We start from the raw sequence: 13,599 nt of genomic DNA on the forward strand, positions 1-13,599 counted from the left end.
TGTGTGTTTGTGTGTGTGTGTGTGTGTGTGTGTACCATGGTGGAGAGAGTGTGTGTGTGTGTGTGTGTACCATGGTGGAGAGTGTGTGTGTGTGTGTGTGTGTGTGTGTGTGTGTGTGTGTGTACCATGGTGGAGAGAGTGTGTGTGTGTGTGTGTGTGTGTACCATGGTGGAGAGTGTGTGTGTGTGTGTGTGTGTGTGTGTGTGTGTGTGTAGCATGGTGGAGAGTGTGTGTGTGTGTACCATGGTGGAGAGTGTGTGTGTGTGTGTGTGTGTGTGTGTGTGTACCATGGTGGAGAGAGTGTGTGTGTGTGTGTGTGTGTGTACCATGGTGGAGAGTGTGTGTGTGTGTGTGTGTGTGTGTGTGTGTGTGTGTACCATGGTGGAGAGTGTGTGTGTGTGTGTGTGTGTGTGTGTGTGTGTGTACCATGGTGGAGAGTGTGTGTGTGTGTGTGTGTGTGTGTGTGTGTGTACCATGGTGGAGAGAGTGTGTGTGTGTGTGTGTGTGTGTGTGTGTGTACCATGGTGGAGAGTGTGTGTGTGTGTGTGTGTGTACCATGGTGGAGAGTGTGTGTGTGTGTGTGTGTACCATGGTGGAGAGTGTGTGTGTGTGTGTGTGTACCATGGTGGAGAGTGTGTGTGTGTGTGTGTGTACCATGGTGGAGAGTGTGTGTGTGTGTACCATGGTGGAGAGTGTGTGTGTGTGTGTGTGTACCATGGTGGAGAGTGTGTGTGTGTGTGTGTGTACCATGGTGGAGAGTGTGTGTGTGTGTGTGTGTGTGTGTACCATGGTGGAGAGTGTGTGTGTGTGTGTGTGTGTGTGTGTGTGTGTGTGTACCATGGTGGAGAGTGTGTGTGTGTGTGTGTGTGTGTGTGTGTGTGTGTACCATGGTGGAGAGTGTGTGTGTGTGTGTGTGTGTGTACCATGGTGGAGAGTGTGTGTGTGTGTGTGTGTACCATGGTGGAGAGTGTGTGTGTGTGTGTGTGTGTGTGTGTGTACCATGGTGGAGAGTGTGTGTGTGTGTGTGTGTGTGTACCATGGTGGAGAGTGTGTGTGTGTGTGTGTGTGTGTGTACCATGGTGGAGAGTGTGTGTGTGTGTGTGTGTGTGTGTACCATGGTGGAGAGTGTGTGTGTGTGTGTGTGTACCATGGTGGAGTGTGTGTGTGTGTGTGTGTGTGTGTGTGTGTGTACCATGGTGGAGAGAGTGTGTGTGTGTGTGTGTGTACCATGGTGGAGAGTGTGTGTGTGTGTGTGTGTGTGTGTGTGTGTACCATGGTGGAGAGAGTGTGTGTGTGTGTGTGTGTGTACCATGGTGGAGAGTGTGTGTGTGTGTGTGTGTGTGTGTGTGTGTGTGTACCATGGTGGAGAGAGTGTGTGTGTGTGTGTGTGTGTGTACCATGGTGGAGAGTGTGTGTGTGTGTGTGTGTGTGTAGCATGGTGGAGAGTGTGTGTGTGTGTGTGTGTACCATGGTGGAGAGTGTGTGTGTGTGTGTGTGTGTGTGTGTGTACCATGGTGGAGAGTGTGTGTGTGTGTGTGTGTGTACCATGGTGGAGAGTGTGTGTGTGTGTGTGTGTGTGTGTGTGTACCATGGTGGAGAGTGTGTGTGTGTGTGTGTGTGTGTGTACCATGGTGGAGAGTGTGTGTGTGTGTGTGTGTGTGTGTGTGTGTACCATGGTGGAGAGTGTGTGTGTGTGTGTGTGTGTGTGTGTGTGTGTGTGTGTGTACCATGGTGGAGAGTGTGTGTGTGTGTGTGTGTACCATGGTGGAGAGTGTGTGTGTGTGTGTGTGTGTGTGTGTGTGTGTGTGTGTGTACCATGGTGGAGAGAGTGTGTGTGTGTGTGTGTGTACCATGGTGGAGAGTGTGTGTGTGTGTGTGTGTGTGTGTGTGTGTGTGTGTACCATGGTGGAGAGAGTGTGTGTGTGTGTGTGTGTGTGTACCATGGTGGAGAGTGTGTGTGTGTGTGTGTGTGTGTGTGTGTGTGTGTGTGTGTGTGTGTGTAGCATGGTGGAGAGTGTGTGTGTGTGTACCATGGTGGAGAGTGTGTGTGTGTGTGTGTGTGTGTGTGTGTGTGTGTGTGTACCATGGTGGAGAGAGTGTGTGTGTGTGTGTGTGTGTGTGTGTGTGTACCATGGTGGAGAGTGTGTGTGTGTGTGTGTGTGTGTGTGTGTACCATGGTGGAGAGTGTGTGTGTGTGTGTGTGTGTGTGTGTGTACCATGGTGGAGAGTGTGTGTGTGTGTGTGTGTGTGTGTGTGTACCATGGTGGAGAGTGTGTGTGTGTGTGTGTGTGTGTGTGTGTACCATGGTGGAGAGTGTGTGTGTGTGTGTGTGTACCATGGTGGAGAGTGTGTGTGTGTGTGTGTGTACCATGGTGGAGAGTGTGTGTGTGTGTGTGTGTACCATGGTGGAGAGTGTGTGTGTGTGTGTGTGTGTGTGTACCATGGTGGAGAGTGTGTGTGTGTGTGTGTGTGTGTGTGTGTGTGTGTGTGTACCATGGTGGAGAGTGTGTGTGTGTGTGTGTGTGTGTACCATGGTGGAGAGTGTGTGTGTGTGTGTGTGTACCATGGTGGAGAGTGTGTGTGTGTGTGTGTGTGTGTGTGTGTACCATGGTGGAGAGTGTGTGTGTGTGTGTGTGTGTGTACCATGGTGGAGAGTGTGTGTGTGTGTGTGTACCATGGTGGAGAGTGTGTGTGTGTGTGTGTGTGTGTGTGTGTGTGTACCATGGTGGAGAGTGTGTGTGTGTGTGTGTGTGTGTACCATGGTGGAGAGTGTGTGTGTGTGTGTGTGTGTGTGTGTGTGTGTACCATGGTGGAGAGTGTGTGTGTGTGTGTGTGTGTGTACCATGGTGGAGAGTGTGTGTGTGTGTGTGTGTGTGTGTGTGTGTGTGTGTGTGTGTGTGTGTGTGTACCATGGTGGAGAGTGTGTGTGTGTGTTTGTACCATGGTGGAGAGTGTGTGTGTGTGTGTGTGTGTGTGTGTGTACCATGGTGGAGAGTGTGTGTGTGTGTGTGTGTGTGTGTGTACCATGGTGGAGAGTGTGTGTGTGTGTGTGTGTGTGTACCATGGTGGAGAGTGTGTGTGTGTGTGTGTGTGTGTGTGTACCATGGTGGAGAGTGTGTGTGTGTGTGTGTGTGTGTGTGTACCATGGTGGAGAGTGTGTGTGTGTGTGTGTGTGTGTGTGTGTGTGTACCATGGTGGAGAGTGTGTGTGTGTGTGTGTGTGTGTGTGTGTGTGTGTACCATGGTGGAGAGTGTGTGTGTGTGTGTGTGTGTGTGTACCATGGTGGAGAGTGTGTGTGTGTGTGTGTGTGTGTGTGTGTGTGTGTGTGTGTGTGTACCATGGTGGAGAGTGTGTGTGTGTGTGTGTGTGTGTGTGTACCATGGTGGAGAGTGTGTGTGTGTGTGTGTGTGTGTGTGTGTGTGTGTGTACCATGGTGGAGAGTGTGTGTGTGTGTGTGTGTGTGTGTACCATGGTGGAGAGTGTGTGTGTGTGTGTGTGTGTGTGTGTGTGTACCATGGTGGAGAGTGTGTGTGTGTGTGTGTGTGTACCATGGTGGAGAGTGTGTGTGTGTGTGTGTGTACCATGGTGGAGAGTGTGTGTGTGTGTGTGTACCATGGTGGAGAGTGTGTGTGTGTGTGTGTGTGTACCATGGTGGAGAGTGTGTGTGTGTGTGTGTGTGTGTGTGTACCATGGTGGAGAGTGTGTGTGTGTGTGTGTGTGTGTGTGTGTGTGTGTGTACCATGGTGGAGAGTGTGTGTGTGTGTGTGTGTGTGTGTGTGTACCATGGTGGAGAGTGTGTGTGTGTGTGTGTGTGTGTGTGTGTGTGTGTGTGTGTGTACCATGGTGGAGAGTGTGTGTGTGTGTGTGTGTGTGTGTGTGTGTGTGTGTGTGTACCATGGTGGAGAGTGTGTGTGTGTGTGTGTGTGTGTACCATGGTGGAGAGTGTGTGTGTGTGTGTGTGTGTACCATGGTGGAGAGTGTGTGTGTGTGTGTGTGTGTACCATGGTGGAGAGTGTGTGTGTGTGTGTGTGTACCATGGTGGAGAGTGTGTGTGTGTGTGTGTGTGTGTGTACCATGGTGGAGAGTGTGTGTGTGTGTGTGTGTGTACCATGGTGGAGAGTGTGTGTGTGTGTGTGTGTACCATGGTGGAGAGTGTGTGTGTGTGTGTGTGTGTACCATGGTGGAGAGTGTGTGTGTGTGTGTGTGTGTGTACCATGGTGGAGAGTGTGTGTGTGTGTGTGTGTACCATGGTGGAGAGTGTGTGTGTGTGTGTGTGTGTACCATGGTGGAGAGTGTGTGTGTGTGTGTGTGTGTACCATGGTGGAGAGTGTGTGTGTGTGTGTGTGTGTACCATGGTGGAGAGTGTGTGTGTGTGTGTGTACCATGGTGGAGAGTGTGTGTGTGTGTGTGTGTGTACCATGGTGGAGAGTGTGTGTGTGTGTGTGTGTGTGTGTACCATGGTGGAGAGTGTGTGTGTGTGTGTGTGTGTGTACCATGGTGGAGAGTGTGTGTGTGTGTGTGTGTGTGTGTGTGTGTGTGTACCATGGTGGAGAGTGTGTGTGTGTGTGTGTGTACCATGGTGGAGAGTGTGTGTGTGTGTGTGTGTGTGTGTGTGTGTGTGTACCATGGTGGAGAGTGTGTGTGTGTGTGTGTGTGTGTGTACCATGGTGGAGAGTGTGTGTGTGTGTGTGTGTGTGTGTGTGTACCATGGTGGAGAGTGTGTGTGTGTGTGTGTGTGTGTACCATGGTGGAGAGTGTGTGTGTGTGTGTGTGTGTGTGTGTGTGTACCATGGTGGAGAGTGTGTGTGTGTGTGTGTGTGTGTACCATGGTGGAGAGTGTGTGTGTGTGTGTGTGTGTGTGTGTACCATGGTGGAGAGTGTGTGTGTGTGTGTGTGTGTGTGTGTACCATGGTGGAGAGTGTGTGTGTGTGTGTGTGTGTGTGTGTGTACCATGGTGGAGAGTGTGTGTGTGTGTGTGTGTGTGTGTGTACCATGGTGGAGAGTGTGTGTGTGTGTGTGTGTGTGTGTGTGTACCATGGTGGAGAGTGTGTGTGTGTGTGTGTGTGTGTGTGTACCATGGTGGAGAGTGTGTGTGTGTGTGTGTGTGTGTGTGTACCATGGTGGAGAGTGTGTGTGTGTGTGTACCATGGTGGAGAGTGTGTGTGTGTGTGTGTGTGTGTGTGTGTACCATGGTGGAGAGTGTGTGTGTGTGTGTGTGTACCATGGTGGAGAGTGTGTGTGTGTGTGTGTGTGTGTGTACCATGGTGGAGAGTGTGTGTGTGTGTGTGTGTGTGTGTGTGTGTGTGTGTGTACCATGGTGGAGAGTGTGTGTGTGTGTGTGTGTGTGTGTGTGTGTGTGTGTACCATGGTGGAGAGTGTGTGTGTGTGTGTGTGTGTGTGTGTGTGTGTGTGTGTACCATGGTGGAGAGTGTGTGTGTGTGTGTGTGTGTGTGTGTGTGTGTGTACCATGGTGGAGAGTGTGTGTGTGTGTGTGTGTGTGTGTGTGTGTGTGTGTACCATGGTGGAGAGTGTGTGTGTGTGTGTGTGTGTGTGTGTACCATGGTGGAGAGTGTGTGTGTGTGTGTGTGTGTGTGTGTACCATGGTGGAGAGTGTGTGTGTGTGTGTGTACCATGGTGGAGAGTGTGTGTGTGTGTGTGTGTGTGTGTGTGTACCATGGTGGAGAGTGTGTGTGTGTGTGTGTGTGTACCATGGTGGAGAGTGTGTGTGTGTGTGTGTACCATGGTGGAGAATGTGTGTGTGTGTGTGTACCATGGTGGAGAATGTGTGTGTGTGTGTGTACCATGGTGGAGAATGTGTGTGTGTGTGTGTGTGTGTGTACCATGGTGGAGAGTGTGTGTGTGTGTGTGTGTGTGTGTGTGTGTGTGTGTGTACCATGGTGGAGAGTGTGTGTGTGTGTGTGTGTGTGTGTGTGTGTGTGTGTACCATGGTGGAGAGTGTGTGTGTGTGTGTGTGTGTGTGTGTGTGTGTGTGTACCATGGTGGAATCCTCTCTGCTCAGAATCAGGAAGCCATGCTTATTCTTCTCATCTTCTACTGGGGGCTCCTGCTTCTCCTGCTCTGGAGACTCACTCTCGCCCTCTGCTGGAGGCTGCTGGGACACAGCACACACCAAACTGAGTCTCACTCTCCCTTACAGCACCACAGCCTTATTTAGATTTCAGCCATTAATAATCAGAATGTTGATTCATTCAAATCCTAGAACCATAAACTCTTAAAAACTAGAGACACAACCACCTGAAAATTGGAATAATTATTCACTATAATGAAAAAAATAATGAACCTAATATGTTTTCATGTCACTCCTGGAATGATTCAGAATCAGTGTTCTTTACCTGCTCCGGCTTCTCCTCGCTGGAAATAACTGTCCACATATCATGACATCCAGGAAGTTCAAAGGTCGTGACCACTTGAGGTCTGATGCTCCTCTGAAGAGACACAAGGGTTAGCCATGGAATATTACAAACATTCAATTAAAAATCATGTACACAGCAATAGAAGCTAAATTTGAAGGATATTTTATTTTTAAAAAAGGACAACTCAGAAAATAAATAATGAACTCCACTGAAAATGAAACCCCCTTCCTGTGGGAAACCATAGACAAGCAAGACACACACACATTCAACCCAACCGCATCATGCAGGTGCATGACATCACTGCACCAGGGGTCCTGCTATCACTATCCCCAGTGAACCAATCAGAGACACACTTTCTCTTCAGATACCCAGCGAACTGCAACCTGCAGCAAGACTCACACTTTATTTCCCACATGGAATTTCCCAGCTGCAGTGGATGTTCTGTGGGGGGGAGGGGGGGGATCTGTGGGGTTTGAATTATGTGGGGGGTGTGTGTGTGAGTTCTGTGGAGGGTGTGTGTGTGTGTATGTGTGTGTGTGTGAGAGAGTTCTGTGGGGGGGTGTTCTGTGGGGGGTATGTGTGTGGGTGTGTGTGTGAGTTCTGTGGAGGGTGTGTGTGTGTGTGAGTTCTATGGGGGTGGGTCTGGGTGTGTGAGTTCTGTGGAGGGTGTGTGTGTGTGTGAGTTCTGTGGGGGGGTGAGTTCTGTGGAGGGTGTGTGTGTGTGTGAGAGTTCTGTGGGGGGGTATGTGTGTGGGTGTGAGTTCTGTGGAGGGTGTGTGTGTGTGTGTGTGTGTGTGTGAGAGTTCTATGGGGGTGGGTCTGGGTGTGTGAGTTCTGTGGAGGGTGTGTGTGTGTGTGTGTGTGTGTGTGAGTTCTGTGGGGGGGGTGAGTTCTGTGGAGGGTGTGTGTGTGTGTGTGTGTGTGTGTGTGTGTGAGAGTTCTGTGGGGGGGTATGTGTGTGGGTGTGTGTGTGAGTTCTGTGGAGGGTGTGTGTGTGTGTGTGGGTGTGTGTGAGTTCAGTGGTGGGGGGTGAGTTCTGTGGAGGGTGTGTGTGTGTGTGTGTGTGTGTGTGTGTGTGTGTGTGTGTGTGTGTGAGAGAGAGTTCTGTGGGGGGTATGTGTGTGGGTGTGAGTTCTGTGGGGGGGGTGTTCTGTGGGGGGTATGTGTGTGGGTGTGTGTGTGAGTTCTGTGGAGGGTGTGTGTGTGTGGGTGTGTGTGTGTGTGAGTTCAGTGGTGGGGGGTGAGTTCTGTGGAGGGTGTGTGTGTGGGTGTGAGTTCTGTGGGGGGTATGTGTGTGAGTTCTGTGGGGGGGTGAGTTCTGTGGAGGGTGTGTGTGTGTGTGTGTGTGTGTGAGAGAGTTCTGTGGGGGGGGTGTTCTGTGGAGGGTATGTGTGTGGGTGTGTGTGTGAGTTCTGTGTGTGGGTGTGTGTGGGTGTGGGTGTGTGTGTGTGTGTGTGAGTTCAGTGGTGGGGGGTGAGTTCTGTGGAGGGTGTGTGTGTGTGTGTGTGTGTGTGTGTGTGTGTGTGTGTGTATTTGTGTGTGTGTGTGTGTGTGTGTGAGTTCTGTGGGGGGGGTGTTCTGTTGGGGGTATGTGTGTGGGTGTGAGTTCTGTGGAGGGTGTGTGTGTGTGTGTGTGTGTGTGTGTGTGAGTTCTATGGGGGTGGGTCTGGGTGTGTGAGTTCTGTGGAGGGTGTGTGTGTGTGTGTGTGTGTGTGTGTGTGTGTGTGAGTTCTATGGGGGTGGGTGTGGGTGTGTGAGTTCTGTGGAGGGTGTGTGTGTGTGTGTGTGAGAGAGTTCTATGGGGGTGGGTGTGGGTGTGTGAGTTCTGTGGAGGGTGTGTGTGTGTGTGTGAGAGAGTTCTATGGGGGTGGGTGTGGGTGTGTGAGTTCTGTGGAGGGTGTGTGTGTGTGAGTTCTGTGGGGGGTGTGTGTGTGTGAGTTCTGTGGGGGGTGTGTGTGTGTGAGTTCTGTGGGGGGTGTGTGTGTGTGAGTTCTGTGGGGGGTGTTAGCTCTGTGAGGTGTGCATGAGCTATGTGCACAGACGGGCTGTTTTCTCAGGTTTCGTTGTCTCTTGGGTGTTTTAAAAGCTTCTCCGGGTGTCTGTGAGGCAGCCCTGGTAAACCCAGACTTTCACTATGGCACCTGCACTCACCCTGAGGCAGATGGGCCTTACCGTCCCAGGGCTGACTGACACACACACACACACACACACACACACACACACACACACACACACACACACACACACACACACACACACACACACACACACACACACACACACACACACACACACACACACACACACACAGTGAACGTTTACCTGCAACACAGACAGGGCACCATTTTTGCCATATCCAGAACACACCACTACCTCCAGATCTGGCTCTGGGTTACTCTGGAACTGATAGAGGATAAGCAGCTGTCATTACAGCACTAACATGTTTAGAGAACACACACACACAGCTGCAGGTCTGTGGATGTGCAGCTCAGCCCTGGCACCCTGCTGCTTTAGGTCATACCTCTTCTGAGAGGAAGGCCGGCTCTCCCATGGACGCATTCACACATGGCCCAATGTTCAGGATGCTGTCACACACCTAGAGAACACAAAATCCATTATGTTGCATTACAGCTGTCCAGGCTCTGCATTGCTGTAAACCACAGCACAAATATCCAACACCATTCCACTAAACACTGCAGCACAAATATTCAGAATGAAACAAAAACTAGCTTCTTGTGGTAATTAATTTTCCTACCTCGAAGGAGTAGGTGGCCAGCTGAGTGCCGGACTGGGCTTCACTCCCATACACCTCAATCTCATCCAGTTCATCCAACAGTGGGGCCTTCCCTGCTACAAACACACATACAAAGTCTTAACACAAAAACACACGCACCCAATTACATCAGCAGCAGCCACCCAAACAGCAACACAATTTCACACAAACAGGAAAACTGTGATAATTGTGAGCAGTGGTAAAGTAACAGTGGCCATTATAAAGTAGCATTCAGTGGCCAGTGCTAAAGCAGGTTACGATTAGTAGCACACATTGTGAGTGCACAAACTGCAACAGTAAATCCTGCCCATACCGGTCCAGTTAGTGTTGGAGTCCACCCGCTTCTTTTTGTTTGGTGGTTCTTCCTGCAAGCAAACAGTGCAAAAGCATCAAGGGACCATCCCCATTTACCACACAACTACGGAGCTCAACAAACTAGAGGAAAACCATATACATGTCTATAACAGACAGCAGGCAGTAAAGCCCAGTGCAGTGGGAGCAGCTGTGTGTGGTGAGTAATGTGCAGTCATGCGCGATACTCTTCCCAGGTCCAGTACCCACCTGCTTGTCACTCTCCCTCTCTCTACCCTCCTCCAATGGGGTCTCCTGCAGCTTCTCAGTGTACTTCAGCAGCAGTGAGTTGCCCAGGCGGGAGCCCAGGAACAGACAGCCTGGTTCCATGGTTACCATCTATCCACACAAATGCACACAGAGAAAGAAATACCACCATCAGGTACTAAGCAGAGACCTTAGATCTGATAGAGATCTTATTAGAGACATTAAACATCTACAGATTCAGTGACCACAATGTAGAAAATGGCACATACAAAATGTTCCCATTCCAAAGAGACTAACTGGTCTATGAGAAGACCTGGTCTATGTTTGGTCCATGGTAAGGCCAGTAAGGTTGAAACAGATGTGCATTTCTTATTTACTGTGAAAAATCCATGCCAAATATTTTTACAAACAAAATGTAAAAGTCTAATTGTCGATTTAAAAAAAATATAAAACACAATCTAAAGAAAATAGCACAACCTGAAATTAGGGAATTTCCTTGAAAGTGTAGCACAGCAACCTTTGCTGCAAAATATAAACCAACAACCTCCCAAACCCACTTTTCCTCATGTAAATAAGTCAATCAAAGAGAAAGAAAGAGATAGAGAGGAGGGAAAGAGAAAGAGGGAGTGAATGTGAAGCCGGAGTGTATATATCAATACGGATCTCCCAGCAGGCCTTGGGGCCGAGTGTGACTCACACAGGTGGTGAGAACGCTGGCAGCAGCCTTGTCGAAGTGGAATGCCCGCACACTTCTCATGCCATCCGTTATGAGAGTCAGCACGTAACTACACAGAGGAGAACAAGGAAACCGATTCAGCACCCATCCCTGTCCATGTCGTTTACCATGTCGCATTTTAAATCTGATTCAGGTCCAAACACACCCGATCCAGACAATCTGAAGGCTAGTCTGACCTGTGTCTGCAAATGTAACACAACAAAAATACAGAGAGACTCTAAACAGACACCAGTGTTCCCCTGCGCTTCGGAGACACAAACCTTCAGACTTTCGTCAGTCTGAATCTGAACCATCCAAAAATTCTTGAATCAGCCTACAGTCTCTATTTTATGTACGAGTTATTAGTGTCCTGTGTCCTGTACTAGGGATATAACATAAGTGCTGACTTTTAAAACTCACATTTCTCCTCCTTTGAGAGAAATGACCATTTTATCGGAGCTGATGAAGGTGGCTTGAGAGCAGTCCAGAGTGAGCTTCACCTCCTCCTGAACACCTGCGAAACGCAAAACACAAACACGGATGTCAGGACGTCACGCTCAGCCTTGTCCTACAGGCACTGGCCGTCCTGCTCAGAGGAGAGCCAGGTGCTGAATGACAGGACAATAAGCACTTACGCAGGGGGAAGGCAGTTGTCCCGTTGGTCTGGCTGTTGAGGGACACTCCGAAAGGTGGGACACTCTGGTTCAGGTACAGCAGGGAATTCACAGCAAAAACCACAACGCCACCTGCAGTGTCAGTTGGACGCATGCCACTCATCACAATTATCACATATTAACACACATGGCTAGGTCACTCCTTTGTTCCCAGAGCCCTCACTCACCTATGGGTTTGGGCACAGCCATGACCTGCATGCAGTCAAAGGGCAGGTTACTGAGAGACCAGATAACAGGATGGACCTTCTGCATGATGTTCAGAGAGATGGCCACGATGCTGCAGGTGTCCTGTCGCACAGCCACGCGCCTGCCACAACCATCACACACTCAGCAATCTGACTGGAAAGCGTGTGAGAACAGGTGACTCAAGGTGGGAAGGTGGTAGTTACCCCGGCCATGTCTGGTTGGGCTCATAGAGAATAAGCAGGGTGGGTTCATAGTAACCATGGAGAAACTTCATATCAATAATATTCAGGAGCTTCTCGTCCAGCTCACGCACATCAATAATGTAACTGGGGAGGAAACTGGATTTCTGCCTGCATAAGGAGAAATGCCAGAAAAAGCCACACAAACTGAAAAACCACAAACATGCCTGAAAATTCCCAAACATTCCTAAACATGCCTGAAAACTCAGTAATATGGCACAAATCATACCTTCACTTCCCTATGTTATATGAAGATAAGTTATTAAGTAAATTAAATAAAATTAAATAAACAAAAAGTTGCCAAAACATCAGCCAATTGATGGTAGCGTTCTCACACGTCCAGTTCATCCAAGGTCCAGATGAACATTTATAAACCTTGGCCATACCCTTCTCCCACGATTCCTTCCTGTTCGTCGGTCAGCGTGTCCTTTCTGAAGGGCAGAACCACGAGCTGTGTTCCATACACCAACATCACAGCACAGCGGTTCTCCGGATCCACACGCACCATGGGAATGTGCACGTTCTGGACAAAACCATCCTGAAAGATGGCGAGGAAGTCAAAGTTAACAGACAGACTTTCAACAGGAGGTACTCATGAACATAACAGGAAAAAAAAATCAAGGAACAGTAAGGGTGGGATATTTCTACATATGGCAAAATTTACCCGGAGCTCTGGCTCTTCAAAGAAGTGCAGTGAAAGTGTCTTGAGGTCATGTGTTCCTGGGTCATACTCCACCACAGAGAGCTGTCAGCAGATAAGCAGAGACAAGCCATCTATGACCTTAAAACAGTTCCTCACCTTATTTTCCCATGATGCATCTCTTTGATTATACACTTGACCTAACCAGCCTTTTTTAAAACCCAATTTCCTACCTTGGCATCTTTGAAGCTGAGGAGCAGAGCATCTCTGCTGGTGCCTACCAGCTGAACGCTGGCCATAGACATGACATTCCCGAACAGGGAGAAGGATGCTACCTGCTCCAGCTTCTCTTTGCGACTCTTGCCATCTGACAGGTGGTTAAGCATCAGAGTTAATCACAGTCACAGCACATCCACTGCTTTCAGCATTTACCCCATTTCCCCACAAACAAAAAAGCAACAGTATGTAGCAACAGTAGCAGGGTAAGAAAAATGTCCACTCTTACCTGATGTTTTTTCTGTTTTTGAAGAGCTCTAAATACAAATACAATAATTTATTTGGTAAATAGATCTATAAACCTATGCCATCGATGATATAAGACGCACTCTAAAGACTCTTAACCAACTATAACAAACAACCAAGCAGGATATGCCATAACTAACCTCATAATCATGAATGGTCCTGTAGACATAAAGCTGAGACGTTCCAGCAACCACCAGATTCTTTTCTTCGCTTGATATGAAGTTGCAGTACACGGAGAACTCCACGGCTGTGGGGTAGTGAGCTTGCCGGTACACGGCGTACATTCTGTTACCTCCGGCGTGCAGTTAGTTGCGTTCTACAGTGGCGATGAGACGAAATACATTGTCTGATCATTCAACAGTGTTGTGTTTGTATACGAGAAGAAACTTCTACTTTTTGATTTCCAGGGTTAACAGTTACGGCTTCGGGGGTTTAAAAAAAAAAAAAAAAAAAAAAAAACAGACGGAGTTAACCCTAACAGCATGTCGCAACTTTCAGACGTCTTAAGTGTCTTAACAGAAAGATCCTACAAACGTATTTAGTGACAAGTGGTGTAAAAAAAAATATGGCAGCGTTTATTCAAAGTATGAACTACACAGTTGTGGTTTTTTAAAATCTCCTCTCACCAACCGCTTTGTGTCAATTTACTCGCCGTAATACGCTTGCTCGCTAGCTAGCTTGCTAATGTGCAAACGCGAACTTTATTTTATGACTTATACCATAATCTATACTTTAAATCTTGACATACCATATAACAGTCTGAAATTTTAAGCGATCCCTCTTTTCCCCTGGTGCTACAAAACCATAGTTATTTGAGAAACGAACAATGTAAACAGCTATCTTAACGACATTACTGTCGTCCGCTCCATTCATCACACTTCCCAGAATTCCGCGGGTTTAATGTGCAGTAACAAAAGT

The 13,599-nt window shown here is 48.8% G+C and overlaps 1 protein-coding gene across 4 annotated transcripts in view; it reads right to left on the reverse strand.

The window, feature by feature from the left end:
- cpsf1 (cleavage and polyadenylation specific factor 1) overlaps positions 1 to 13,570 on the reverse strand; it is a 37,357-nt gene extending 23,787 nt beyond the window's left edge. Inside the window, exons 1-18 of one of the 4 annotated variants that reach the window (XM_035528938.1) lie at positions 13,430 to 13,570; positions 12,822 to 12,997; positions 12,665 to 12,692; positions 12,393 to 12,526; positions 12,184 to 12,264; positions 11,906 to 12,057; positions 11,484 to 11,630; positions 11,262 to 11,401; positions 11,056 to 11,166; positions 10,841 to 10,934; positions 10,403 to 10,490; positions 9,709 to 9,837; positions 9,461 to 9,512; positions 9,130 to 9,221; positions 8,896 to 8,970; positions 8,697 to 8,777; positions 6,354 to 6,446; positions 5,996 to 6,109 (exon numbers count right to left, since the gene is read on the reverse strand). In XM_035528938.1, coding sequence (XP_035384831.1) covers positions 5,996 to 6,109; positions 6,354 to 6,446; positions 8,697 to 8,777; positions 8,896 to 8,970; positions 9,130 to 9,221; positions 9,461 to 9,512; positions 9,709 to 9,837; positions 10,403 to 10,490; positions 10,841 to 10,934; positions 11,056 to 11,166; positions 11,262 to 11,401; positions 11,484 to 11,630; positions 11,906 to 12,057; positions 12,184 to 12,264; positions 12,393 to 12,526; positions 12,665 to 12,692; positions 12,822 to 12,965 — 1,755 coding nt within the window. In that variant the 5' untranslated portion in view covers positions 12,966 to 12,997; positions 13,430 to 13,570. Of the gene's footprint in view, positions 1 to 5,995; positions 6,113 to 6,353; positions 6,447 to 8,696; positions 8,778 to 8,895; positions 8,971 to 9,129; positions 9,225 to 9,460; positions 9,513 to 9,708; positions 9,838 to 10,402; positions 10,491 to 10,840; positions 10,935 to 11,055; positions 11,167 to 11,261; positions 11,402 to 11,483; positions 11,631 to 11,905; positions 12,058 to 12,183; positions 12,265 to 12,392; positions 12,527 to 12,664; positions 12,693 to 12,821; positions 12,998 to 13,429 lie in introns of all 4 variants that reach the window. The other 3 variants (XM_035528937.1, XM_035528936.1, XM_035528935.1) reach the window with 3 other exon arrangements.
- Positions 13,571 to 13,599: the final 29 nt, after the last annotated feature.

The sequence above is a fragment of the Electrophorus electricus genome, chromosome 8 (assembly GCF_013358815.1).
Source record: "Electrophorus electricus isolate fEleEle1 chromosome 8, fEleEle1.pri, whole genome shotgun sequence".
NCBI lineage: Eukaryota > Metazoa > Chordata > Actinopteri > Gymnotiformes > Gymnotidae > Electrophorus > Electrophorus electricus.